At 48.4% G+C, this 25,260-nt stretch overlaps 1 protein-coding gene across 1 annotated transcript; it reads right to left on the bottom strand.

Moving 5' to 3' along the window:
* Positions 1-10,408: 10,408 nt before the first annotated feature.
* Positions 10,409-25,056, bottom strand: LOC140454362 (potassium channel subfamily K member 13-like). Its single transcript, XM_072549065.1, has 2 exons — positions 24,699-25,056; positions 10,409-12,055 (listed from the first exon to the last, which is right to left on the bottom strand). Exons 1-2 carry the CDS (start codon positions 25,033-25,035, stop codon positions 11,163-11,165), a joined length of 1,230 nt encoding a protein of 409 aa, XP_072405166.1. The 5' UTR covers positions 25,036-25,056; the 3' UTR covers positions 10,409-11,162.
* Between the last annotated feature and the right edge of the window lie 204 nt (positions 25,057-25,260).

Genomic DNA, 25,260 nt, shown 5'->3' with positions numbered 1-25,260 from the left:
AACACTTCCTCTGGCAGCTCATTCCATACACGTACCACCTTCGGTGTGAAAATGTTGCCCCTCAGGTCTCTTTTCTATCTTTGCCCTCTCACCCTAAACCTATGCCCTCTAGTTCTGGAATCCCCCACCCCAGGGAAAATACTTTCCCTATTTATCCTATCCATGTCCCTTCATGACTTTATAAACCTCTATAAGGTCACCCCTCAGCCTCCGACGCTCCAGGGAAAACAGCCCCAGCCTGTTCAGCCTCTCCCTGTAGCTCAGATCCTCCAACCCTGGCAACATCCTTGTAAATCTTTTCTGAACCCTTTCAAGTTTCACAACATCTTTCCGATAGGAAGGAGACCAGAATTGCACACAATATATGTCGACCTTTCGAGCATAAGCCCTTCATCAGAAACATTCTTGATGAAGTTGACTCGAAACGTTGACTCTCCTGCTCCTCGGATGCTGCCTGACCGGCTGTGCTTTTCCAGCACCACGTTTTTCGACTCTGATCTGCAGTCCTCACTTTCTCCCATGTAACTGAATCACCCTCATCCATTCCCTTTGTGACTTGGTGACAGTAAGGAGATGCTAGATGACAGATTCAATAGATGTGAAGCTGGAAGAGCACAACAACATCCGAGGAGCAGGCAGATCAATGTTTCACAGCTGAAATCCTTCAACAGTTCCCTCCATTCCCTTTGTGAGTGTCTCTTGTACCTGCTGATGGTCTCCATTCCACAATACCTCCCGTCCGCTTTATCCCCCACTACCCCCTCCTCTTGATCTCTCACCCACCCCACAGCAACCTTTCACCCATAACTATCTTTCCATCTTCACACACCTTCTCCCCCACTTCCTCCAGGGATCCCTCCCTCCAGAATGTTTTCCCCTTCCCCCACCCTCCTGGCCACGACATTCCAGCAATACTCAGCTGGCACCTGGCTGACACCTTTCCCTCGCCTCCCACCTCCCCCCACCAGCTCATTGTTTGTGGGATCTTGCTGTGCAGGAGGAAGCCAGCTGCCACTTTTACAACACTCTACCCTTCAAATGAAAAAGTTGGGTTTGTACATCACTCGGAGTCACCCTGAGATCACGGAAGGAGGTTTACAAATGTGAGTATTGACCTCTTTGTACAAAGTTAAAAATAAAATCACACAACACCAGGTTATAGGCCAACAGGTTTAATTGGAAGCACTACCTTTTGGAGCAACGCTCCTTCATCAGGTGGTTGTAGAGGAGCAGTGCTCCGAAAGCTAGTGCTTCCAATTAAACCTGTTGGACTATAACCTGGTGTTGTGTGATTTTTAACTTTGTACACCTCAGTCCAACACTGGCATCTCCAAACTATGACTTCTTTGTAAGCTTTCTCCTTATGTTTCGAATCTGTATTCTGTCTATTGCAACGGGGGAAAAAAAAATCACTTGCTCCAGAAAATGCTGTTAAAGCTTTAATGACGTTGACATGTTTCTGCCCACAATTACAGATTTAAAGTGATCATAAATAATGATTATAAATGCGTTTAACTCAGAATGAAGGAAAGACAATAATATTTTCTTTATGTATTCCCAGTAAATAAATACTTCAACAATACCTGGCATCAGGAAACTGGAATAGGTTTCAAACAATTTCGGAAGGTTATTATTGACTTGACAGGTTTGAAAGGGCAGAAACAGAAAATTATAAACTCTTTCTCCAATCACGCAGCTCAACGCTTCAGTAAGACCTGACGCCAGAATATTCAATAAGGTTTCCACTAAACGTATAGAATCACAGAGTCACCCAGCACGGAAACAGACCCCTTCGGTCAAACCAGTCAGAATCCCAAACTAAACTAGCCCCACCTGCCTGCTCCTGACCCATATCGCTCCAAATCGTTCCTATTCATGTACTTAGCCAAACACCATAATTGTAACTGTATCCACCACTTCCTCTGGAAGTTCATTCCAAATATGAACCACTCTTTGTATAAAACGTTTGCCCATCATGTCTTTTTAAAATCTTTCTCCTCTCAGCTTAAAGGTGTGCCCCCTATTCTTGACATTCCCCCCATCCTGGTGAAAATACATCTACCATTAACTCTATGGATAGCTCTCCCTATACAGAATTGTACTGTACCAGAACAGGCCATTCAGCCCATTTGTGGGTGGCACGGTGGCACAGTGGTTAGCACTGCTGCCTCACAGCGCCAGAGACCTGGGTTCAATTCCCGCCTCAGGCGACTGTCTGTGTGGAGTTTGCACGTTCTCCCCGTGTCTGCGTGGGTTTCCTCCGGGTGCTCCGGTTTCCTCCCACAGTCCTAAGATGTGCAGGCCAGGTGAATTGGCCATGCTAAATTGTCCATAGTGTTAGGTAAGGGGTAGATGTAGATGTAGGGGTATGGGTGGGTTACGCTTCGGTGGGGCGGTGTGGACTTGTTGGGCCGAAGGGCCTGTTTCCACACTGTAAGTAATCTAATCTAATCTAATCAGATTGGCACCATCAATGCTACATTAAACTTGGCTAAGGGGTATTATCGTGAGAATGCTTAATCCAGAGACCTAGCAGCGTTCTGGGAACCTAGGTTCAAATCCTGCTACGGAATTTGAATTCAATGAAATATCCTGGAATTAGGATATGAATCTATTGTTGGTTATCGGAAAATCCCATCTTATTCACTAATGTCCTTTAGGGAAGGAATCTGCCATCCTTACCTGGTGTGACCTACATGTGACTCCTGACCCACAGCAATGGGGTTGGCTCTTTACTGCCCCTCTCTGGGCAATTAAGAATGGGGCAATAAATGCTGGCCTGGCTGGTGACTCACATTCCTAATGAAGAGCTTATGCTCGAATCGTCGATTCTCCTGCTCCTCGGATACTGCCTGACTGGCTGTGCTTTTCCAGCGCCGTACTTTTTGACTCTGATCTCCAGCACCTGCAGTCCTCACTTTCTCCAAGGATGTTGCCAGGGTTGGAGGGTTTGAGCTATAGGGAGAGGCTGAACAGGCTGGGGCTGTTTTCCCTGGAGCGTCAGAGGCTGAGGGGTGACCTTATAGTGGTTTACAAAATTATGAGGGGGATGGATAGGGTAAACAGACAAGGTCTTTTCCCTGGGGGGTGGGGGAGTCCAGAACTAGAGGGCATAGGTTTATGGTGTGAGGGGAAAGATATAAAAGACACCTAAGGGGCAACATTTTCACACAGAGGGTGGTACGTGTATGGAATGAGCTGGCAGAGGATGTGGTGGAGGAGAGGATTCGACACAATGAAGTTTATGGGAAGGGGGTTTAATCATGGAGCATTTGTTTTCCTTATTTATTCATTGGACGTGGGGGGTGGGGGCATTGGCTGGGCCCAGCATTTATTGCCCTGTCCCTAGTTGCCCCTTGAGAAGGTGGGGGTGGGCAGCCTTCTTGAACCGCTGCAGTCCATGTGCTGTGGGTTGGCCCACAATGCCCTGAGGGAGGGAATCCCAGGATTCTGACCCAGTGACACTGAAGGAAAGGCAAAACTCAGGATGGTGAGTGGAGGGGAACTTGCAGGGGGTGGTGTTCCCATGTACCTGCTGCCCTTGTCCTGCTAGATGGAAGTGGTTGTGGGTTTGGAAGGTGCTATCTGAGGATCTTTGGTGAGTTTCCGCAGTGCACCTTGTAGATGGTACACACTGCTGCTACTGAGTGTGGGTGAGATGATGCTCACTTGGAGCTGTCGAGGACAAGAGGGAATGGAAAATTCTCGAAAGGTGCGTCTCTTTAAGATGGCTGCTATTTTCAGATTGCCTTCTGTGATTCTCCCGTATAAATGTTTAAAAGTGGATCATTGCTTCTGCAATTTAAAAAAAAATTGTTCCCTGATTTCAGAGTCTGATTGGCACAATTGAAGACGGTGAGTAGAATTGTGCTGTCGGTTTCTGAATAGCTTCGTTTAAATTTCAGATGTGACAACGAGAACATTGAGAGGTACTTATTCTTGATGACAAAGGTGACTGTGCCTGTCCTCAACAAATCAACGCTCATTTCTGACGTCAGTCCACAATCACAGTGACCAGCTCATCCGCCCTGAGCACCCTCATCTAGATTGAATCCAACCCAGTCAGTAAATTAATATCCTGATGGAAATGCACATTTAAATAATCCTAGTACAAGTGAGACTTGGTTATATAAATATTTTATAAGGCGGACTGCAAGGTGAACATTTTAAGTCTGTGAGGAGCCTCGGCACTTTTCATAGAACAACAAAGCCCAAAAGGAGGCCATTTGGCCCATCGTGTCTTTCAAAGGGCTATCTGCTGGAAAACAGGCATCCACCTGTGGATATGTCCACAAAAAGCAGGAGAGATCCAGCGCAGCCAATAATTGTCCTATCAGTCCAACTCTCGATCATCAGGAAAGTATTGGATGATATTGTTGACACTTATGAAACTATCAAGTAGAATTTACTCGATAACAGCTGTCCTGGGCGTGGCACGGTGCCTCAGTGGTTAGCCCTGCTGCCTCATAGTGCCAGGGACCCAGGCTCAATTCCACCCTCGGGTGACTGTCTGTGTGGAGTTTGCACATCCACCCTGTGTCTGCGCGGGTTTGCTCCAGTTTCCTCCCACAATCCAAAGCTGTGCAGGTTAGGGTGGATTAGCCATGTGAAATTGCCCCATAGTGTCCAGGGATGTGCAGGTGAGGTGGGGAAATGCAGGGTTACAGGGATCGGGTTGGGTTTGGATGCGATACTATTCAGAGGGTCGGTACGGACTCGATGGGTTTAACGGCCTGCTTCCACAATGTAGGGATTCTGTGATTCTCACTGACACTCAATTTGGGCTCTACTCAGGCCACTCAACCCGTGACCCCATTACAATTTTGGTTCAAACTAGGACAGAGGAGCCCAACTCAGAGGTCAGGTAAGAGTGATTCCCTTTAACATCAAGGCAGTACTAAGTACCATCTACCAAGAAGCACTGCAGCAACTCACCAAAGATCCTTTGACAGCACCTGACCTCTAACATCCAGCTAGGACATTTGCCACAGAGAATGCAGGAAATCCAGCAATTGGAGATTCCCCCACCAAGGCACACTGCATCCGTCACTTCACCCTCATTGGATCATAAACCCTGGAACTCCCTCCCTGAGTATAACCTCCACCACACAGACTTCAAAGGTTCAAGAATGATGAGAGCTCTAACACCTTCTCAAGGACTATTCGAGTTGGTTAATAAATTCTGACTAAGCCAGAAACCCCCATGTCCCACAAACAAACTGAGACTCCCTCCTGCGGTGTAGCATAGTGGTAATATCACTGGATGAGTAATTGACAATCCCTGGTACCAATGGGTTCAAATCCCACCCCAATTTGGATTCAGCAAGAATCTGGATTGAAAAGTTTGTCTAATGCTGATCACGCAACCACTGTCGATAGTTGTTAAAGCTCCATCTCGTTTACTAATGACCTTTTCAGGGAAGGAAATGTGCCGTCCTTACCTGGTCTGGGCCTACACGTGACTCCAGACCCACTGCGATATGGTTAACTCCTCACTGCCTTCTGGGCTTTTAGGGAAGGGCAGTAAATGCTTGATGAGCTCGCGGTGTCTATGAACCAATAAACAAAGCCGACTTTCCCCATTCTTCTGCTAAAGTAGTCCTTTGAGACTCTGAAATCGGGCATTTTCAACCATGCCTTTCCAAATTCTAGACCCAACTCTTTCAGCGCCACCTGCCCAGTTACCCATCATGCAACTCATACTCTGCTGTTGCTTTCCTAACTCAGTCTCTGGTTCAGCTGCCATCCCCCTATGTGAGTGGTGTTGGCACTTCGTCCACCCTTACCTCAACTTCTGAGCTGCCATTTTGTCTTCGAACCCTCCATTGCCTCACTTTCCCTGAGCTTTATGACCAACTCCAGCCCGACATCCCTGAAAGACCCTCTTTGATCCCAGGATCTTGCTTATCCTTGATTCTCATCACTCCATCACTAGGGAAAACCTTGCCTTCACCTCTTGTCCCTCTCCCTCACTCTCTCTCATTCTTTAAGCCTTTTTTTAAAAGCTACTGTTTGAATCATGGAATTCCCCACAGTGTGGAAACAGGCCCTTCGGCCCAACAAGTCCACACTGACCCTCCGAAGAGTAACTCACCCAGACTCATTCCCCCACCCTCTTATCCTATAGTTACCCCTGACTAACCCACCTAACGTACACATCCCTGAACACTATCGGGCAATTTAGCATGGCCAATTCACCCTAACCTGCACATCTTTGGATTGTGGGAGGAAACCGGAGCACCCGGAGGAAACCCAAGTAGACACGAGGAGAATGTGCAAATGGGGAGAGTTCTGAACCAAGCTTTCAATCACCTATCATATTAGCTGTCTATTATTTTTCTTTCACTGTCTTGGGAATGATAGTGGAGTGGTGGTAATGTTGCTGAATCGGTAATCCAGATGACCACTGATCTGTTTCTGCTGGAGCAGGAGTTATTCGAGACCCATCAAGCTGCACCAAGATGTCTCCCACATCAACTCCATGTTCCCATTCTATTTCCTCATCCACTACTTCCGTTACAGTTCAAGATGCCATCCATCTGCCTTGAATATACTCAACAACTGAGCATCCATCACCCTCTGGATTACACAGTTTCGTAACCCCTCAAACAGAAGAGAGCTCCTCCTTCCCCTACCTTCGTCCTAAATAGCTGACCCCCTCAGCCAAGAGATTACCACCAGCGTGGTCTTTAGCCGGGGGGGGGGGGGGGGGGGGGGGGGACCTCGTAGCCATTCCCTGTCAGGCTTCTGAAGAATCTTATGGAGTTCAAATCAGATCACCTCTCATTCTTTTAAGCTCCAGACAGCAATGAGTCCGTTCTCCTCGATGTCCACTCAACTCCTCGTGTGACGCGTGTGACTCCCCTCCCCCACCCGAAATTCAGGACTATTTGTGTTAGGCAGCACCACCCCACAACCAGAATCTCTGATTGTTATGACTCAGTGGTGAACCTTTCTGTTAATTAAACCAAAGACACAGATAAGCTCACCCCGCCTCGTAATCTGTTAAAGTTTGAGCGACGGAGAACTGCCCAAATTCCACTATTTAAAGAAAAATAGCAGTTTTATTCTTTACATCTAAAAATGCACATTAAACAACAACTCTTTACAACTCAACACCCCCTTTCTCTTAAATGTCTGTTATCTACCTCCAATTCTACAACAATATACTGATCCAATAGAAGCACCTAATAAAATTACATCGATTTAACTTTCAAAACCAGACAGTGGCTGTCGTCATCAGTATCAGTCTTCATCTGCTGTAGATCTTCCTGGGTCATCTTCGGTCTTTTGCCGCAAAGACGTTTCATGTGAAAAAGGTACTTTTGATAGAGGGCTTTGAATGGCAGTCTTTCTCGATGGCAGTTTGTCACTCTCTCTGACTAACTCTCCAAAATGCCGGCTTGTTTTATACCCAAAACGTTGGATTGTCTCATTGGTTCAATGTTGTCAAATCAGTAAAATTCATATTTGATTGGGTTTTGGTATCCTGGGGCATAATTTACACTGATTGGTTAAATTCGAACTGTTGTGAACATAGCAGCCAAATGTTACATATGTTCAATTGGCCAATACACTCTGAGACAGCTAGTCAGTCACATGTCAAGTGCCTGTAAACTCTTCCTGCCAACAACTTTCACTCTTTCTTAAAGGGACAGTACATGCCTTCAATCTCATAACATGATTCACCCCAAAACACCTCTGTTTCGATTTAAAATACCAACAACCTCACTCTGAACTAACTGCTGAAGACTATAACACTTCTGTCTCCGTGTTAATGGAGAAAACTGTCACAGGTTCAGAAGCTCCAACAATTTACATTAACTTTACTCAATTGCTACTCTTAACACTGATTGAAATGGTTTAACTACCTTTTGTTTTTAATTACTAGCACCAGAGCTTCAGAGAATTCACCGGAACATAGAAGGTTGAGGTGTGACCTTAGTGACGTTTATAAAAGCAGATAAGATGAATGATAGGTGTCTCTCCCCTCGAGTGGGGGATTTCAAGATGAGGGGGCAGATTGTTAAGGAGGGAGGAGAGAGACTTAAAAAAGAGTTGGGGGGGGGCAAATTTAGTTTGGGATTATGTTCGGCATGAACTGAAGGATCTGTTTCAGTATTGTATGACTCCATGACTTTAGGGTGGTATGCTAGCTCAGTGGTTAGCATGGCTACCTCACAGTGCCAGGGATCCGGGTTAGATTCCTGCCTTGGGCGACTGTCCGTGTGGAGTTTGCACATTCTCCCTATGTCTGCGTGGGTTTGCTCCAGTTTCCTCCCACAGTCCAAAGGTGTGTCGGTTGGGGTGGATTGGCCAGGCTAAATTGCCTGTAGTGTTCAGGGATGTGCAGGTTCGATGCATTAGTTACGGTAATAGGGTAGGGGAATGGGTGGGTTACTCTTTGGGGGGGGGGTCGGTGTGGACTTGTTGGACCAAATGGCCTGTTTCTACAACGTAGAGTCTATGACTCTGAGTTGTTGCAAATGGCTCTGAAGGTGGGCGGCACGGTGGCACAGTGGTTAGCACTGCTGCCTCACAGCGCCAGAGACCCGGGTTCAATTCCCGCCTCAGGCGACTGACTGTGTGGAGTTTGCACATTCTCCCAGTGTCTGCGTGGTTTTCCTCCGGATGCTCCGGTTTCCTCCCACAGTCCAAAGATGTGCAGGTCAGGTGAATTGGCCATGCTAAATTGCCCGTAGTGTTAGGCAAGGGGTAGATGTAGGGGTATGGGTGGGTTGCGCTTCGGCGGGGCGGTGTGGACTTGTTGGGCCGAAGGGCCTGTTTCCACACTGTAAGTAATCTAATCTAAAAAATTAATACTGAGTGTCATAGCACAACGCACTGAGATTACATCATACGGATTTGAGGACAGATCCCAAATGGCCTGCTTCCACATTTCTTCCCCACCACACTCCCACTTGCCTAAGGTAGTAAAACCACCACTAGCCATCTCTCTCTCTCTGTAATGAGAGAGCAGCCCTGTGGCCTGGTAGGAATGTGATAATTTTACTGTTACCTTTTCCTGTATGTTCCTATCAGTCCGGTCATTTGAAGGAAACAAATCTGAGCAGAGCACTAGCAAAATCCTCCTTGTCTTGCTCTTCCGGGAGGTTCCTCTTCCTCCGCCACAGCACGGCTTTAGGAGAAATGAGCAGCCCTCCCCCTTCCCTCCCCCCAACCCAGACCCTGATCAATAATCATCTCTCAACTAACAATCAAGTCGGGTCACAAAATCTCGTCATTTCCGTTCATTGGAAGTTTGTCTTTGGAACAGCCTGCTCCTCAATCTTGTAAGGTGCCTTGGGACATCCTCAGGCTTTGGCAGGCGCTGCATTCATGCAATTTCTTTCTTTCTATGCAGACTGATTCCTGGGATGGTGGGACTTTGTTCACTGGGGGTGGGGAGGGTCTAGAAGAATGAGGGGTGGGGGAGGAATCTCATGTAAACCTATAAAACTCTTAACAGGACCAGGCAGGGACGACACAGGAAGGATGTTCCCAATGAGCAGCGAGACCAGAGCCAGGGGTTTTGACGGTAACGATGTGGGGGTAGGAGGGAGATGGAGCGATATGTCTTCACCCAGAGCGTGGGGGGGGGGGTCTGCGACATTCTCTGCCATCGAAAACAGTTGAGGTCAAAACATTGAATGTTATCAAGAAGATTAGATTAGATTACTTTACAGTGTGGAAACAGGCCCTTCGGCCCAACAAGTCCACACCACCCCGCCGAAGCGCAACCCACCCATACCCCTACATTTACCCCTTACCTAACACTGCGGGAAATTTAGCATGGCCAATTCACCTGACCTGCACATCTTTGGACTGTGGGAGGAAACCGGAGCACCCGGAGGAAACCCACGCAGACACGGGGAGAACGTGCAAACTCCACACAGTCAGTCGCCTGAGGCGGGAATTGAACCCGGGTCTCTGGCGCTGTGAGGCAGCAGTGCTAACCACCGTGCCACCAGAAGGAGTTAAATATAGTTCTTAGGGCTAAAGGGATCAAGGTGTACGGGGATGAAAGCAGAAACAGGGACTGAGCTGGATAATCAGCCGCATTCATATTGAATGGCACAGCAAAGGGGTGAATGGAATTGGGACGTCATATTGCAGCTGTACAGGGCATTGGTTAGACCACCTTTGGAATACTGCATTCAATTCTGGTCTCCCTGCTAAAGGAAGGATGTTGTGAAACTTGAAAGGGTTCAAAAAAAGATGTACAAGGATGTTTTGAAACCTGAAAGGGTTCAGAAAAGCTTGTGCTTTCTGTAATTCAATGTATCATCCAGTGGCGATGCTTTGATTAATATCAAAGGTGAATGCTACAAGAAAATATTTCCTTAGAAAATAATAAAAGCTGACTTTTCAATTGCTGCAGTTGGATAGCACCATATTAATCAAGCGATTCAAAGAGAAATATTGTTTATTTACAGCCGTAGAAATGTTTACAGAGACGTTTCACAGTCTGGTCATATCTTTTAGAAGACTTTTCGGATTCTTGTGGTTCCCAGACTGGAAAGTGAATTCCGGATCAGCCGGGGGTCACTGTCTCTATCAGGGAAGTGGCCTCTGTGCTTGTCCGTTGCTGACCTTTCAGTTTTAATCCCTCTGTCACTGGTAGCTGAGCGCTCAGAGCCCCACTCTCTCCTCCCCGCTCCACTCCCTTTCTCCGTCTCTTCCTCTATGACCAGATTTCGTCTTTCTCATCATCGTCCTAACGAGATCTCAGTGTCGGATTCCACCGCACCTCGTTCCTTGAGACGTTTGACCGCACTGATGGGCGTTGGATGAATGCAAGTGGTTGTTGTTGGCCTTGTCCAGAGAGAGTGGGGGAGAGAGAGAGAGACAGAGAGAGAGACAGAGAGAGATAGAGTCCAGTTGTTGTCCTTCAGGTACCCTGAGTTATTCTGGTTTACCCATGGTGCACGGGTCCCAGTTGGGGAGACCACTGCCCTCTGGTGGAGGTGGGAGTGAGCGCTCTTCCTGGGGCCTAGCTCCTTTGTCCGTTCCTTCAATGTTAGGCATGCGCCAGTAGCCCAACCTGCACGGGGCATCGTCAGGGACAATCCTGACCAGACCTTTGCTGTAACAAAGGTAAAGGGCAGGTGAATCGGCCGCTTTGACCACACAGACAGCTGATACGTCCTTCTGCCCATGAGTTACCTGTCCACACTGGTCTCTGCCAACCTATTGTTCATGATGGCCAGGGCCCCCACACCCCGAGAGAAGCCGTTGAACCGAGAGTGGCTCTGCCTGGGGCCTCCGTTGGCGGTCTCGGAGAGTTGCTTCTGCATTATGGCCAAGGAGACCTTGTTGGAGGCCAAGAAGTCTTTGACGGATATCATCTCGCCCGACATCCGGCGGCCGTCAGTCTCGCTGTCGCACACGGTCTCCACGGAGACGGCGTGCGGCCTGGTCTTCGGCAGCACTGGGTGGACAGCGTTGCAGTGAGGCCCGGCCCTTCTCTTGCCCGGGCACCGCCAGCAACCCCGGCACTCCATCCTCTTCAGGATCCAGTTGAGGAACTGCTTGATGACGATGGAGGAGACGTTGAACAAGGAGTAGAGGCAGCAGACACCCGCCAGGATGAGGAGGAAGTTCCCTGCCCGGTAGAGGGTTTGGTTGGTGTAGGTGGCCCTCTGGCTGCTCACCAGATCGCCGAAGCCGATGGTGCTGAAGGTGACGAAGCAGAAGTACAGCGACTCGGCGTAGCTCCAGCCCTCCACGGGAGCGTACATGGCGGACGCGCAACAGGAGATGAGCAGCGATGCTCCCCCGAGAATGGCCATGACATAGTAGACGGAAGGCTTCCAGTCATCCAGGCTGTCCACCTCCCCCGAGGGGCTGGAGTCCCGTCGGCATTCCAAGAGGCCGGAAGGGCCGGCCCTCTGTATCCTCCTCTCATGGAACCAGCGCAGGATGTAGGCCAACAGCGTGATGATCCGCTCCAGGAAGAGGTTGAAGAACAAAATGGTGGCAGCGCAGCCCACCAATCCGTAGAAAATCAGGAAGACTCTCCCGCCAATGGTCACTGGGGTGGCCATCCCAAACCCTGCAGAGGAGGGGGTTGGGGGGGAGGGGTGGGAAATGAGGGGAAAGTATTCCATCACTGAGGTCTCAATAGTCTTGGCTCGTTCCACTTTGAAGCCAATTCTATGACCAAACCGACAGCTGAACTAATAACCGAATCGCATCCCGAGGCTTAACGTAATGAGGCAAAGACTCTGATTATTGATCAGGGGGATACTCCCTACTCATGGGGGAAGTCTAGGACCAGAGGGCACAGTCTGAGAATAAGGTGCCAATTTAAGGCTGAAGTGAGGAGGAATTTCTGCTCTCTGAACAAAGAGATCTTGGAGTGCAGGTTCATAGCTCCTTGAAAGTGGAGTCGCAGGTAGGTAGGATAGTGAAGAAGGCGTTTGTCATGCTTGCCTGACCAGAGATAGAACACTCAGATAAGGGGTATAGACAGGGTGGACAGCAAAAAGCTTTTTCCCCAGGATGGGGGCCTCAATTACTAGGGGTCACAAGTTCAAGGTGAGAGGGAATAGGCGACAGGTTTAAGACAGAGGATTGGAATAGGCGCAGGCTGGAAGGAGCGAAGGGCCTGTTCCTGTGCTGTAATATTCTTTGTTCCATAAAATAAAATTTGATACTGAACTCCATGCGATATAGGCACAGGGTGGCCAGACACTCGATCAAAGACACAGGTTTCTAAGCAGCATCTTAAAAGAATTGACAGAAGTGGAGCAGAGGTTTAGAGACTCGATTCCCGAATCCAGGACCCAGGCACTGATGTTGAAGCCATTAAAACTGGGGAATTGTGAAACTTGGGGGGGGGGGGGGGGGTGCAGAGACCCCGGGAGGAAATGCAATGCAATGCCAAGTGCTGGAAAATGGGATGAGAATAACTAGGTGGCTGTTTTTGACTGGCACTTCAAGGCCTGCAGGAGGTTACAGGGGTGTGACGGGTTGGCATGAGAACTAGAATGGATCTCTAAACAGCGATGAGAATCTGGGTGTAAGTTTTCTCACTGAGCTGGAAGGTTCGCTTTCGGACGTTTCGTCACCATATTAGGTAACATCATCAGTGAGCCTCCAGTGAAGCGCTGGTATTAATGACCCACTTTCTATTTGTGTGTTTAGGTTTCCTTGGGTGGGTGATGTCATTTCCTGCAGTGATGTCATTTTTCTGTTCTTTTCCTCAGAAGGTGGTAAATGGGGTCCAAGTCGATGTGTTTGCTGATAGAGTTCCAGTTGGAATGCCATGCTTCTAGGAATTCTCGTGCGTGTCTCTGTTTGGCTTGTCCTAGGATGAATGCGTTGTCCCAGTCAAAATGGTGTCCTTCCTTATCTGTATGTAAGGATACTCGTGAGAGAGGGTCATGTCATTTTGTGGCTAGTTGATGTTCATGTACCCTGGCGGCTAGCTTTCTGCCTGTTTGTCCAATGCAGTGTTTGTTACAGTCCTTGCAAGGTACTTTGTAAATGACATTTGTTTTGCTTATTGTCTAGATAATGTCAAATTCATTAGCTGCTGTTTTAGTGTGCTGGTGGGTTTGTGGGTTACCTTGATGCCAAGGGGTCTGAGTCGTCTGGCAGTCATGTCAGAGATGAGGAAGGACACCACTTCGACTGGGACAACACATCCACCCTCGGACAAATCAAACAGAGGCACGCACGAGAATTCCTAGAAGCATGGCATTCCAACCGGAATTCAATCAACAAACACATCAACTTGGATCCTATCTACCACTCCCCGAGAAAAAGAACCGGAAATGACATCACCACAGCAAATGACATCACCACAGGAACTGACATCACCAACCCAAGTAAACCTAAACACAAAAAAAAGCGGGTCACTAACACCAGTGCTTCACCAGAGGCTCATTGATGACGTTACTTAGTATGGTGACAAAATGTCTGAAAATGAACCTTCCAGCTCAGCGAGCAAACTTATATCCAGAACCTCAACCTGAGCAAAACATTTTCTCAAAACTCGCTAGGGATGAGAATATTACAATTGAGGTGTTGCAGGACCAGAAGCCAATGTAGATTAGTCAGCAAAGGAAGAGGCAACCAGGAGATGAGATGAGAATATTGGAGAGTCATAGAGTCTTATAGCAACAGAAACAGACACTTCGTTCCAACCAGTCCATGCCAAACATAATCCCAAACTCAACCTGCCTGCTCCAGGCCCATATCCCTCCAAACCTTTCCTATTCATGTACGTGTCCAAAAGTCTTTTAAATGTTGTACCCATACCCATATCCATCACTTCCTCAGGAAGTTTATTCCACACTCTGTGTAAAAAGTTTCCCCTCATGTCTTTTTTAAATCTCTCTCCTCTCACCTTAAAAATGTGCCCCCCAGTCTTGAAATCTAGGGAAAAGACAATTACCATTAACTCTATCTATACCTCTCATTATTTTATAAACTTCTATAAGGTCACCCATCAACACTCCAGTGAAAAAAGTCCCAGCCTATTCAGAATTTCTTTATAACTCAAATCTTGCATACCCAGCAATATCCTGGTAAATCTCTTCTGAACCCTCTCCAGTTTAATGATATTCTTCCTATAACAGGGTGACCAGAACTGGACACAGTACTCCAGAAGAGGCCTCACCAATGTCCTGTACAACTTCAACATGACGTCCCAACTCCTACACTCAAAGGACTAGCAATGAAGGCATGGGTGCCAAATGCCTTTCTATCCATCCAGTCTATAAGCAGCATAAACTTCAAAGAATTATGTACCTGCACCCTGAGATCTCTCTGCTCCACAACACTACCCAAGCCCCTGCCATTAACCGTATAAGCCCTACCCCATTTGATGTACCAAAATGCAATACCTCACATTTATCCATATTGAATTCAATCTGCTACTCCTCACCCAATGACCCATTTGATCTAGGTCCTTTTGTAATCTTAGAAAATCTTCTTCCCTGTCTACAAAGCCACCAATTTTAGTGTTACCCACAACCCTACTAACCATGCCTTCTATAATCCTACTGTACAGGTAACAATGACGTGGAGGAGCCGGTGATGGACTGGGGTGGACCAGGTCAGAAGTCACACAACACCAGGTTATAGACCAATAGGTTTATTTGAAATCAAAGCGCTGCCCCTTCATCAGGGGAAGCCACTTCACCTTGTGATTCCGAATAAACCTGTTGACCATAACCTGGCAGGTAACCATGGCAATGGATGAGGGGTTGAGTGGCTTAGACAGTTGATAAGCTTAGACAGCGATGGAGACTGTTGCCTGCAGTTCAAACGGTGTGTGCTTTTGGAATGACAATGTGATTTTTTTATTACCTCATATTAATTAGCACTAATCGGCCAGCACGATAGCTCAGTGGTTAGCACTGCTGCCTCACAGCACCACGGACCCATTCCGCCCTCGGGTGACTGTGTGGAGTTTGCACATTCTCCACGTGTCGGTGAGGGATGTGCAGGTTGGGGTGGATTGGCCATGCTAAATTGTCCCATAGTGTTCAGGAATGTGCAGGTTAGGGTGGATTGGCCATGCTAGATGACACCATAGTGTCCAGGGATGTGTAGGTTAGGGTGGATTGGCCATGCAAAATTACCCCCTTGTGACCAGGGATGTGCAGGTTAGGGTGGATTGGCCATGTTAAATTACCCCATAGTGTTCAGGGATGTGTAGGTTAGGGTGGATTGGCCATGAGAAATTGCCCCATAGTGTTCAGGGATGTGTAGGTTAGGGTGGATTGGCCATGCTAAATTACCCCATAGTGTTCAGGGATGTGTAGGTTAGGGTGGATTGGCCATGCTAAATTACCCCATAGTGTTCAGGGATGTGCAGGTTAGGGTGGATTGGCCATGTTAAATTGCCCCATAGTGTTTAGGGATGTGTAGGTTAGGGTGGATTGGCCATGAGAAATTGCCCCATAGTGTTCAGGGATGTGCAGGTTAGGATGGATTGGCCATGCTAAATTGCCCCATAGTGTTCAGGGATGTGCAGGTTAGGGTGGATTGGCCATGCTAAATTGCCCCATAGTATTAAGGGATGTGCAGGTTAGGGTGGATTGGCCATGCTAGATGACACCATAGTGTTCAGGGATGTGTAGGTTAGGGTGGATTGGCCATGCTAAATTGTCCCATAGTGTTTGGGGATGTGCAGGTTAGAGTGGATTGGCCATGTTAAATTACCCCATAGTGTCCAGGGATGTGCAGGTTAGGGTGGATTGGCAATGAGAAATTGCCCCATAGTGTTCAGGAATGTGCAGGTTAGGATGGATTGGCAATGAGAAATTGCCCCATAGTGTTCAGGAATGTGCAGGTTAGATGGATTGGCCATGCTAAATTGTCCCATAGTGTTCGGGGATGTGCAGGTTAGGGTGGATTGGCCATGCTAAATTGTCCCATAGTGTCCAGGGATATGCAGGTTAGGGTGGATTGGCCATGCTAAATTACCCCGTAGTGTTCAGGGATGTGTAGGTTAGGGTGGATTGGCCGTGATAAATTACCTCATAGTGTTCAGGGACGTGTAGGTTAGGGTGGATTGGCCGTGATAAATTACCCCATAGTGTTCAGGGATGTACAGGTTAGGGTGGATTGGCCATGCTAAATTGTCCCATAGTGTCCAGGGATGTGCAGGTTAGGGTGGATTGGCCGTGATAAATTACCCCATAGTGTTCAGGGATGTGCAGGTTAGGGTGGATTGGCCGTGATAAATTACCCCATAGTGTCCAGGGATGTGCAGGTTAGGGTGGATTGGCCATGCTAAATTGTCCCATAGTGTCCAGCGATGTGCAGGTTAGGATGGATGGGCCGTGCTAAATTGCCCCATAGTGTTTAGGGATGTGCAGGTTAGGGTGGATTGGCCATGCTAAGTTTCCCCATAGTGTTTATGGATGTGCAGGTTAGGGTGGATTGGCCATGCTAAGTTTCCCCATAGTGTTTATGGATGTGCAGGTTAGGGTGGATTGGCCATGAGAAATTGCCCCATAGTGCTCAGGGATGTGCAGGTTAAGGAGGATTGGCCATGGGAAATTGCCCCATAGTGTTTAGGGATGTGCAGGTTAAGGAGGATTGGCCATGAGAAATTGCCCCATAGTGTTCGGGGATGTGTAAATTAGGTGCATCAGTTAGGAGTAAATGTTCGAGTAATGGGAATGGGTTTGGGTGAGATCCTCTTCTGAGATTCGGTGTGGACATGTTGGGCTGATGAGCCTGTTTCCACACTGCAGGGATTCTAAGGTTCTAAGAGCTGGGTCTCGTCTGCCAGATACTTTTATGTGCAAATGGTAATTAATGACGTTCAATATAACCTTTTGCTTTATAGCTCCAGCTGTCGATTTGTTTGAAATCCTCACATCTTAGTACTTGGACTCTGATAACCGACTGAATTTTAATTGCTGTCTTCTATTAAGGCAACATTTGATGATAACTGTGCAATGAAAGAGTTCGACGGAAGCAGAGTTAATTATTCACTTCCTCGGCTCCTGATAAGACAGAAGAAATTTCCATCAGAGTCTTCCTCAACTCCTTGATTTACTGCAGTTCAAATGAATCCTTCTCACCGCTCAAAAGGAAAAGAGCCCACATGCTTGTGGATCGCCCCCTCATGGTTGTGTGGTCAACTGCACCACTTAGATTGGGCACCTGTTTCTCTCATCCTATAAAATTTGCAGATTAGGAGGGATTGGCTGTGCTAAATTACCCCATAGTGTTCAGGGATGTGTAGGTTAGGGTGGATTGACCATGCTAAATTGCCCCATAGTGTTCAGGGATGGGTAGGTTAGGGTGGATTGGCCATGCTAAATTACCCCATAGTGTTCAGGGATGGGTAGGTTAGGGTGGATTGGCCATGCTAAATTACCCTATAGTGTTCAGGGATGTGCAGGTTAGGGTGGATTGGCCATGCTAAATTACCCCATAGTGTTCAGGGATGTGCAGGTTAGGGTGGATTGGCCATGCTAAATTACCCTATAGTGTTCAGGGATGCATAGGCTGGGTGGGTTAGCTACATTAAAAACTCCACATTGGGGCTGTGTCTGGGTGGGGTTTCTATTCGGAGGATTGTCGCTGACTTGATGGACCAAATGACCTCTTTCTGCACTGTCGGAATTCTGTGATTAGATTAAAAACTCCAAAATCCCTGGGTTCATATAGTGCCTGACTTGGTGAGCATTTTCCAGTTTTAATTTCAGATTGCCAGCATCCTCAATAATTTTTGCTCGATTTTTTGCAGGTTCTTGCTGCCTGGAGTACTGAGAGCTGCGAACAATACTCCACGTTTTCAGACTTGCTGGAGTCTGAGGAAGAGTCCTGTCTGAGTCAGACCATGAAGCCTTGGTTCTCTCTCTGTAGATGCTGTCCAGATTGCAAGTTGGAGGATCAACACCTCACCTTCCGCCTGGGCAGCCTACAGCCCAGAGGACTCGACATTGAGTTCCCCAGTTTCAAGTAACCTCCCTTCCCATTCCCTAACTCCCTTCCATTCCTCCCACCCACCCTTCCTTCCAGCCACCAACCAATTCATCCCTACCATTGACCAACCAGGCCGTACCCTCTCGCTGTGTTCAGCTACCCCTACCTCCCCACTCCTCTCCTCTCCCCACCCAAAACCCTCTCCCTCCCACTTTATCTGCAGCTCCCCTTACTCCCACCCCTGGTCCTGAAGAAGGGTTACACCCGAAACGTTAACCTCCCCTTCTGATGCTGCCTGCCTTGCTGTGTTCCCCCAGCCTCCTGATGCTGCCTGCCTTGCTGTGTCCCCCTCCCTCCTGATACTGCCTGCCTTGCTGTGTCCCTCCCCCTCCTGATGCTGCCTTCCTTGCTGTATCCCTCCCCCTCCTGATGCTGCCTGCCTTGCTGTGTTCCCCCACCCTCCTGATGCTGCCTGCCTTGCTGTGTTCCCCTCCCTCCTGATACTGCCTGCCTTGCTGTGTCCCTCTCCCTCCTGACGCTGCCTGCCTTGCTGTGTCCCTCTCCCTCCTGACGCTGCCTGCCTTGCTGTGTCCCTCTCCCTCCTGATACTGCCTGCCTTGCTATGTCCCTCACCCTCCTGATGCTGCCTGCCTTGCTGTGTTCCCATCCCTCCTGATACTGCCTGCCTTGCTGTGTTCCTCTCCCTCCCGATGGTCTACCTTGGATTGGATTCCAGCATTTGCAGTTTTGTTTTTGTCTCTCCTGTAATTTCCCCTCCTATTTCAGATGTCCACAGCATTTTGCGTTAGATTACCACTGCTCACAACCCGCCCTCCACCACCTCCATCGATTTCAAATGTCCGAATTAATCCTGCCTTCGCTCTCCACTGGGACATTGCTGTGTGGCACTGTTTCAGTCCCCAGCGCGACGTTCAGGTTCATCTTGAACAATAGACGCATTGGCCTGAAATAAACATTCGTGTGAATTTTCTTGAAAGTTATTTTGTCCCAAATGTGTGAAGCTTTCGCCCATCGGCCTCCAGGTGTGTGGCACCACGTGCCAGCCAATGTGGCTGGATTTGCGGGGCAAGAGCTGAAGGATCGTCAGCAGACACATGATGGGCTGAAGGGACAATATTTGTGCCGTACTGTTCCATGATCTTTTCCGAAGTGAGTCAGGAAGGGGAACGTCGGGAGGGTCAATAATGATGAACCTACACCTGCAGTACTGCGTACGATTCTGGTCTCCTTGCCCAGAAAAGGATCTGGTCTCCCTCCTATCGGAAAGATGTTGTGAAACTTGAAAGGGTTTAGAAAAAGACTTACAGGGGTGTTGTCAGGGTTGGAGGGTGTGAACTATAGGGAGAGGTTGAATAGGCTGGGGCTGTTTTCCCTGGAGTGTCAGAGGTTGAGGGGTGACCTTATAGAGGTTTATAAAACCATGAGGGGCATGGATAGGATAAATAGGCAAAGTCTTTTCCCCAGGGTAGGGGAGTCCAGAACTAGAGGGCATAGGTTTAGGGTGAGAGGGGAAAGATATAAAAGGGACCTAAGGGGCAACTTTTGCACACAGAGGGTGGTACGTGTATGGAATGAGCTGCCAGAGGAAATGGTGGAGGCTGGTACAATTGCAGCATTTAAAAGGCATCTGGATGGGTATATGAATAGGAAGGATTTGGAGGGGTATGGGCCAAGTGCTGGCAGGTGGGACTAGATTGGGTTGGGATATCTGGTTGGCATGGATGGGTTGGACTGAAGGGTCTGTTTCCATGTTGTACATCTCCATGACCTCGATGACGAGCAGTTCAGAGAGTGTTCACTCAACTTGTTCCTGGAGTCGAAAAAAATTGTCTTCCAAAGAATGATTGAATTGGACCTGTATCGATTGGAATTTAAGGATGTGATCTTACAGAAACACACGAGGCCCTGAGGGGACTTTGAGATTGTTTTAAGGGGTGGTACGGTGGCTCAGTGGTTAGCACTACTGCCTCACAGCACCTGGGACCTGGGTTCGATTCCAACCTCGGACAGCTGTCTTTGTGGAGTTTGCACATTCTCCCTGTGTCTGCGTGGGTTTTCTCCAGGTGCTCCGGTTACCTCCCACAGTCCAAAGATTTGCAGGTCAGGGTGGATTAGCCATGCTAAATTGCCCGTAGTGTGCAGGCTGGGTGGGATAGCCACAGGGTATGCAGGTAGAGGTGGGTACTGCAGATGCTGGAGATTAGAGTGGTGCTGGAAAAGCACAGCAGGTCAGGCAGCATCTGAGGAGAAGGAAAATCAACATTTCGGGCAAAAGCCCTTCATCAGGAATAATGCATGGTTACAAGGATTGGGATGGGTCTGAGAGGGATGCGTTTTGGAAGATTGTTGTGGACTGGAAGGGCCAAATGGCCTGTTTCTGCACTGTAGTGCTTGTATGATTTGACAGGGTGGATGCTGACCAGTAGGAGGCAGAAATACTGAAAAATGCTGCAGGAAAGGGAAATAAGCTGTTCCTGCTAACTCCAACGCCATATCCTATCCATCCCTTTCCCCTGTCCCATTCCCATGGCTCTGTAAAAATAACTCCAACACTCATTGGATGTCAAGCTGGCGCGGAAAGTTGGATGTCCTACGCCACCTCCCCAGGTCGATTAGCTGAAAGAGTACGCTTCGAACCTGGGTGGCACCGTGCTGGGAGAGACTCAAACAAGGCGACAGAGAAGATCATTAGTGTTTAGAATTCTCTTCAGTGGATCATTGAATAGATCCAAGGGCGATGGGCTCAGGGGAGAAATAATCAAGGGTTATCGTGAGGGGTGTGCAGACAGGAAAGTGGAGTTGAGACCACAACCAGCCGTGAATGGTGCAGCAGCTTTGACGGGCCGAATGGTCTACTCCAGCTTCCAAGGTCCTGATGGACAGAAAGTCTGGGAGTACAGCAGCAGCTCCAGTAAAACCTACATGCTGGGGATGGGGATATAGAATCCTTGCAGTGTGGAAGCAGGCTATTCAGCCCATCAAGTCCACACCTATCCTCTTAAGAGCATCCCAATTGCTGCTTGCTACATTTCCCATGGTGAATTCACCTCTCCTGCATGTCCTTGGACACTAAGGGCAATTTAGCATGGCTAATCCACCCGAACCTGCACATCTTTGGACTGTGGGAGAAAACCAGAGCATCTGGAGGAAACCCACAAAGACACCAGAAGGTGGAATTGTACCCAGGTCCCTGGCGCGGTGAGGCAGCAGTGCCAACCATCAAGCCACAGAGCCAGCCCCTGTGGCCAAGGACTGAATGAGAATAAATGCTGCAAAGAGTTTGATGAGGGTTCGTCTCTGACTGTGTCTTGGCTCAAAGTTTAGCAACAATTGCACAGGTTCTGAAAGTTGTCCAGTGTTACCCCCCTCTCTCCACGGCCCAGTTTATGGGTGTGCTGCCCAGTGTTACCCCCCTCTCCACAGCCCAGTTTATGGGTGTGCTGCCCAGTGTTACCCCCCTCTCCACAGCCCAGTTTATGGGTGTGCTGCCCAGTGTTAACCCCCACTCCACAGCCCAGTTTATGGGTGTGCTGCCCAGTGTTAACCCCCCCCTCCACAGCCCAGTTTATGGGTGTGCTGCCCAGTGTTACCCCCCTCTCCACAGCCCAGTTTATGGGTGTGCTGCCCAGTGTTACCCCCCTCTCCACAGCCCAGTTTATGGGTGTGCTGCCCAGCACTGCCCCCTCTCCATGGCCCAGTTTATGGGTGTGCTGCCCAGCACTGCCCCCTCTCCATGGCCCAGTTTATGGGTGTGCTGCCCAGTGTTACCCCCCTCTCCACGGCCCAGTTTATGGGTGTGCTGCCCAGTGTTACCCCCCACTCCACAGCCCAGTTTATGGGTGTGCTGCCCAGCACTGCCCCCTCTCCATGGCCCAGTTTATGGGTGTGCTGCCCAGTGTTACCCCCCTCTCCACGGCCCAGTTTATGGGTGTGCTGCCCAGCACTGCCCCCTCTCCATGGCCCAGTTTATGGGTGTGCTGCCCAGCACTGCCCCCTCTCCATGGCCCAGTTTATGAGTGTGCTGCCCAGTGTTACCCCCCTCTCCACGGCCCAGTTTATGGGTGTGCTGCCCAGTGCAGTGTCAACCAGGTTCAATGTGCACTCTTTCAGCTGGTCGACTTGGAGAGGTGGCACAGGACATCCAACTGTCTGCACCAAAACTTTCCAACACAACGCCTAATGAGTGTCAGAGTTATTTTTACAGGGCTATGGGAATGGGATGGGGTGGGGGAGGGGGAAGGATTGACAGGAAATGGCACGGGACTCAGCAGGAACAAGCAAACCTCCCCCTCCCCCCCACTTTCCTGCAGCATTATTCAATCATTACGCCTCCTACTGGAAAGTGGACAGATGTGCATGTGAGAATGTGCTGGGAGAAGGTGGTCAAACATTGGTGTGAAGCCTCTTGTTGTTGACCAGCCAACCCTTACCCTCAAAGCTTGCTGGACAGTATGGCCCTGGTGGGCCCTCAAAACCACGTCTGGGAAATATGCTGAAGATGGAGCTGGAGCGTCGTCTCAACCAGACATAACGTCATGGGGCTGGGAAGCAGGCAGCACAGCCTGATCAACCGTGGTCTTACTGGATGGGGCAGCAGGCTCAAAGGGCCAAATGGCCCACTCCTATGATTTGGAGAGAATCATACAGCAGAGATAAGGCTCTTTGGTCCATCAAGTCGGTTCCAACACTAAAACCTGCACAGACCGCAGACAACCGCGGATGCTGGCAATCAGGAACAAAAACAATAATTGCTGGAGAAACTCAGCAGATCTGCAGTGGAGAGAGAAACCGAGTTAACGTCTTGGGTCCAGTGGCCCTTCTTCAGGACAGACTTATTCCAACCCATTTTCCAGCACTTGGCCCACCATCTTGTTTCCTGTGGCCCCAACCCCATCGCCTCAATACTTCTTAAATATCTCAACGGTTTCTATCACTACCAGGGAGCGAGATCCTGCACTGTCTGGGTGAAAATCAACTTCATCTAATCTTCTCTAAAGCCTCCCCTTACTCATCTGAAATCAGTAATACCTCACCCACAGTTATCAACTCTTGAACTATGGGGGCAAACGTTTCTCCCTATCTACCCTGTCTACGCCCCTTAGAATTTTGCATTCTGTATAAAAAAAATACTTAGGAATTAAAATTTGGAAATTTAAACCCAAGAAACTCTCCCATTACCTCATCAGTTAAGGACAAAAGTCACAAAACACCAGGTTATAGTCTATCAGGTTGATTTAAAATCACCAGCCTTTGGAGCATTGTCCCTTCATCAGGGGAAGTCTTCTCTTGACAAAGGGGCAGCGCTATGATAGCTTGTGATTCTAAATAAACTGATCCAACTATAAGTTGGTGTCATGTGACTTTTGACTTTGTCCACCCCAGTCCAACACTGGTTGGTCAAACCCACCTGATGTTGGAGCAGCACTCTGAAAGCTAGTGCTTCCAAATAAACCTGTTGGACTATAACCTGGTGCTGTGTGATTTTTAACTTTGTACACCCCAGTCAAAATCGGGACATGGGGAGTTTATATCAACTACACATTCCTTCCAGACTCGGGGGGAGCTGAGGAATTAAATTTGGAAATTTCAACACAAGAACTGTCTCACTACCTCATCAGTTCAGGAGTTCATAACAATGACAGACTCCTTTTAGAATTTAGTCCTGATAAAATTGCTTAGGAATTAAAATTTGGGACAAGAACTGTCTCGCTACCTCATTGGGTAAGGAGTTTGTAACAATTACAGACCTCTTAGAATTTTGTCTTGTAAAAATTGCTTAGGAATTAAAATTTGGGACAAGAACTGTCTCGCTACTTCATTGGTTAAGGAGTTTATAACAATTACAGACCTTTTAGGATTTTGTCTTGTAAAAATTGCTTAGAAATTAAAATTTGGGACAAGAACTGTCTCGCTACCTCATTGGTTAAGGAGTTTGTAACAATTACAGACCTCTTAGGATTTTGTCTTGTAAAAATTGCTTAGGAATTAAAATTTGGGACAAGAACTGTCTCGCTACTTCATTGGTTAAGGAGTTTATAACAATTACAGACCTCTTAGAATTTTGTCTTGTAAAAATTGCTTAGAAATTAAAATTTGGGACAAGAACCGTCTCGCTACCTCATTGGTTAAGGAGTTTATAACAATTACAGACTTCTTTAGAGCACGCTTCTGAAAAGATTCACAAGCCTCTCTGTTCAACTGTAGCTGAGCTGGGAACGCAGTTGTGTGCTCTCTCACGGCCCTTTGTGAAAATGGTTAAGAGGTTCAATACTGACCTATAGTAGACACCACCGTCCCCACAAAGTAAAAGGCTCCAGTGAAATCCCATCTGGGTCTCAGGGAGTCCACTCTGATACCGGTCACAATGGCTTCCTCATACTCCCTCAGGAAGGCGCCGAGCTCCAGGAGGCTGATGTTGTGGCACCGGGTAAAGTTAGACAGCTTTCTGTTCCAAGCTGTCTGTGCCCGCAGTTCCCTGGGCCGCTCAATGGCCGAGAACACAGCCGCCCCGGACACCAGGTACAGCAGGATGAACAGGGCGAGCAAGGCGAAGCGAGCGTTATCCTCATTCAGCCTGAGCGCCAGGCAACAACTGGCCCTGCTCCCTCCCATAGCGCCGGGCTCCTCTCTGGGTGGGAGAGAGAGAGAGCTGTCTGTGTGTTCCTTCCAGCCCAGCATTGGCTCCTGCTGTATCCCCACCCACCCCTTTAGAGATTTCATCAGCCCTTCTCCCAATCGGCATCAACCTCTTGTGGGTCCAAATATGGAACAACACTGTCTCCAGCCTCCAGCCCTTAAAGTTGGACCCAGGAAATAGAACACAGCAATTTCTCTCCT

This window comes from Chiloscyllium punctatum, chromosome 29 (genome assembly GCF_047496795.1).
Source record: "Chiloscyllium punctatum isolate Juve2018m chromosome 29, sChiPun1.3, whole genome shotgun sequence".
Classification (NCBI taxonomy): Eukaryota; Metazoa; Chordata; class Chondrichthyes; order Orectolobiformes; family Hemiscylliidae; genus Chiloscyllium; species Chiloscyllium punctatum.
This window is presented reverse-complemented; position numbering and strand designations above follow the sequence as displayed.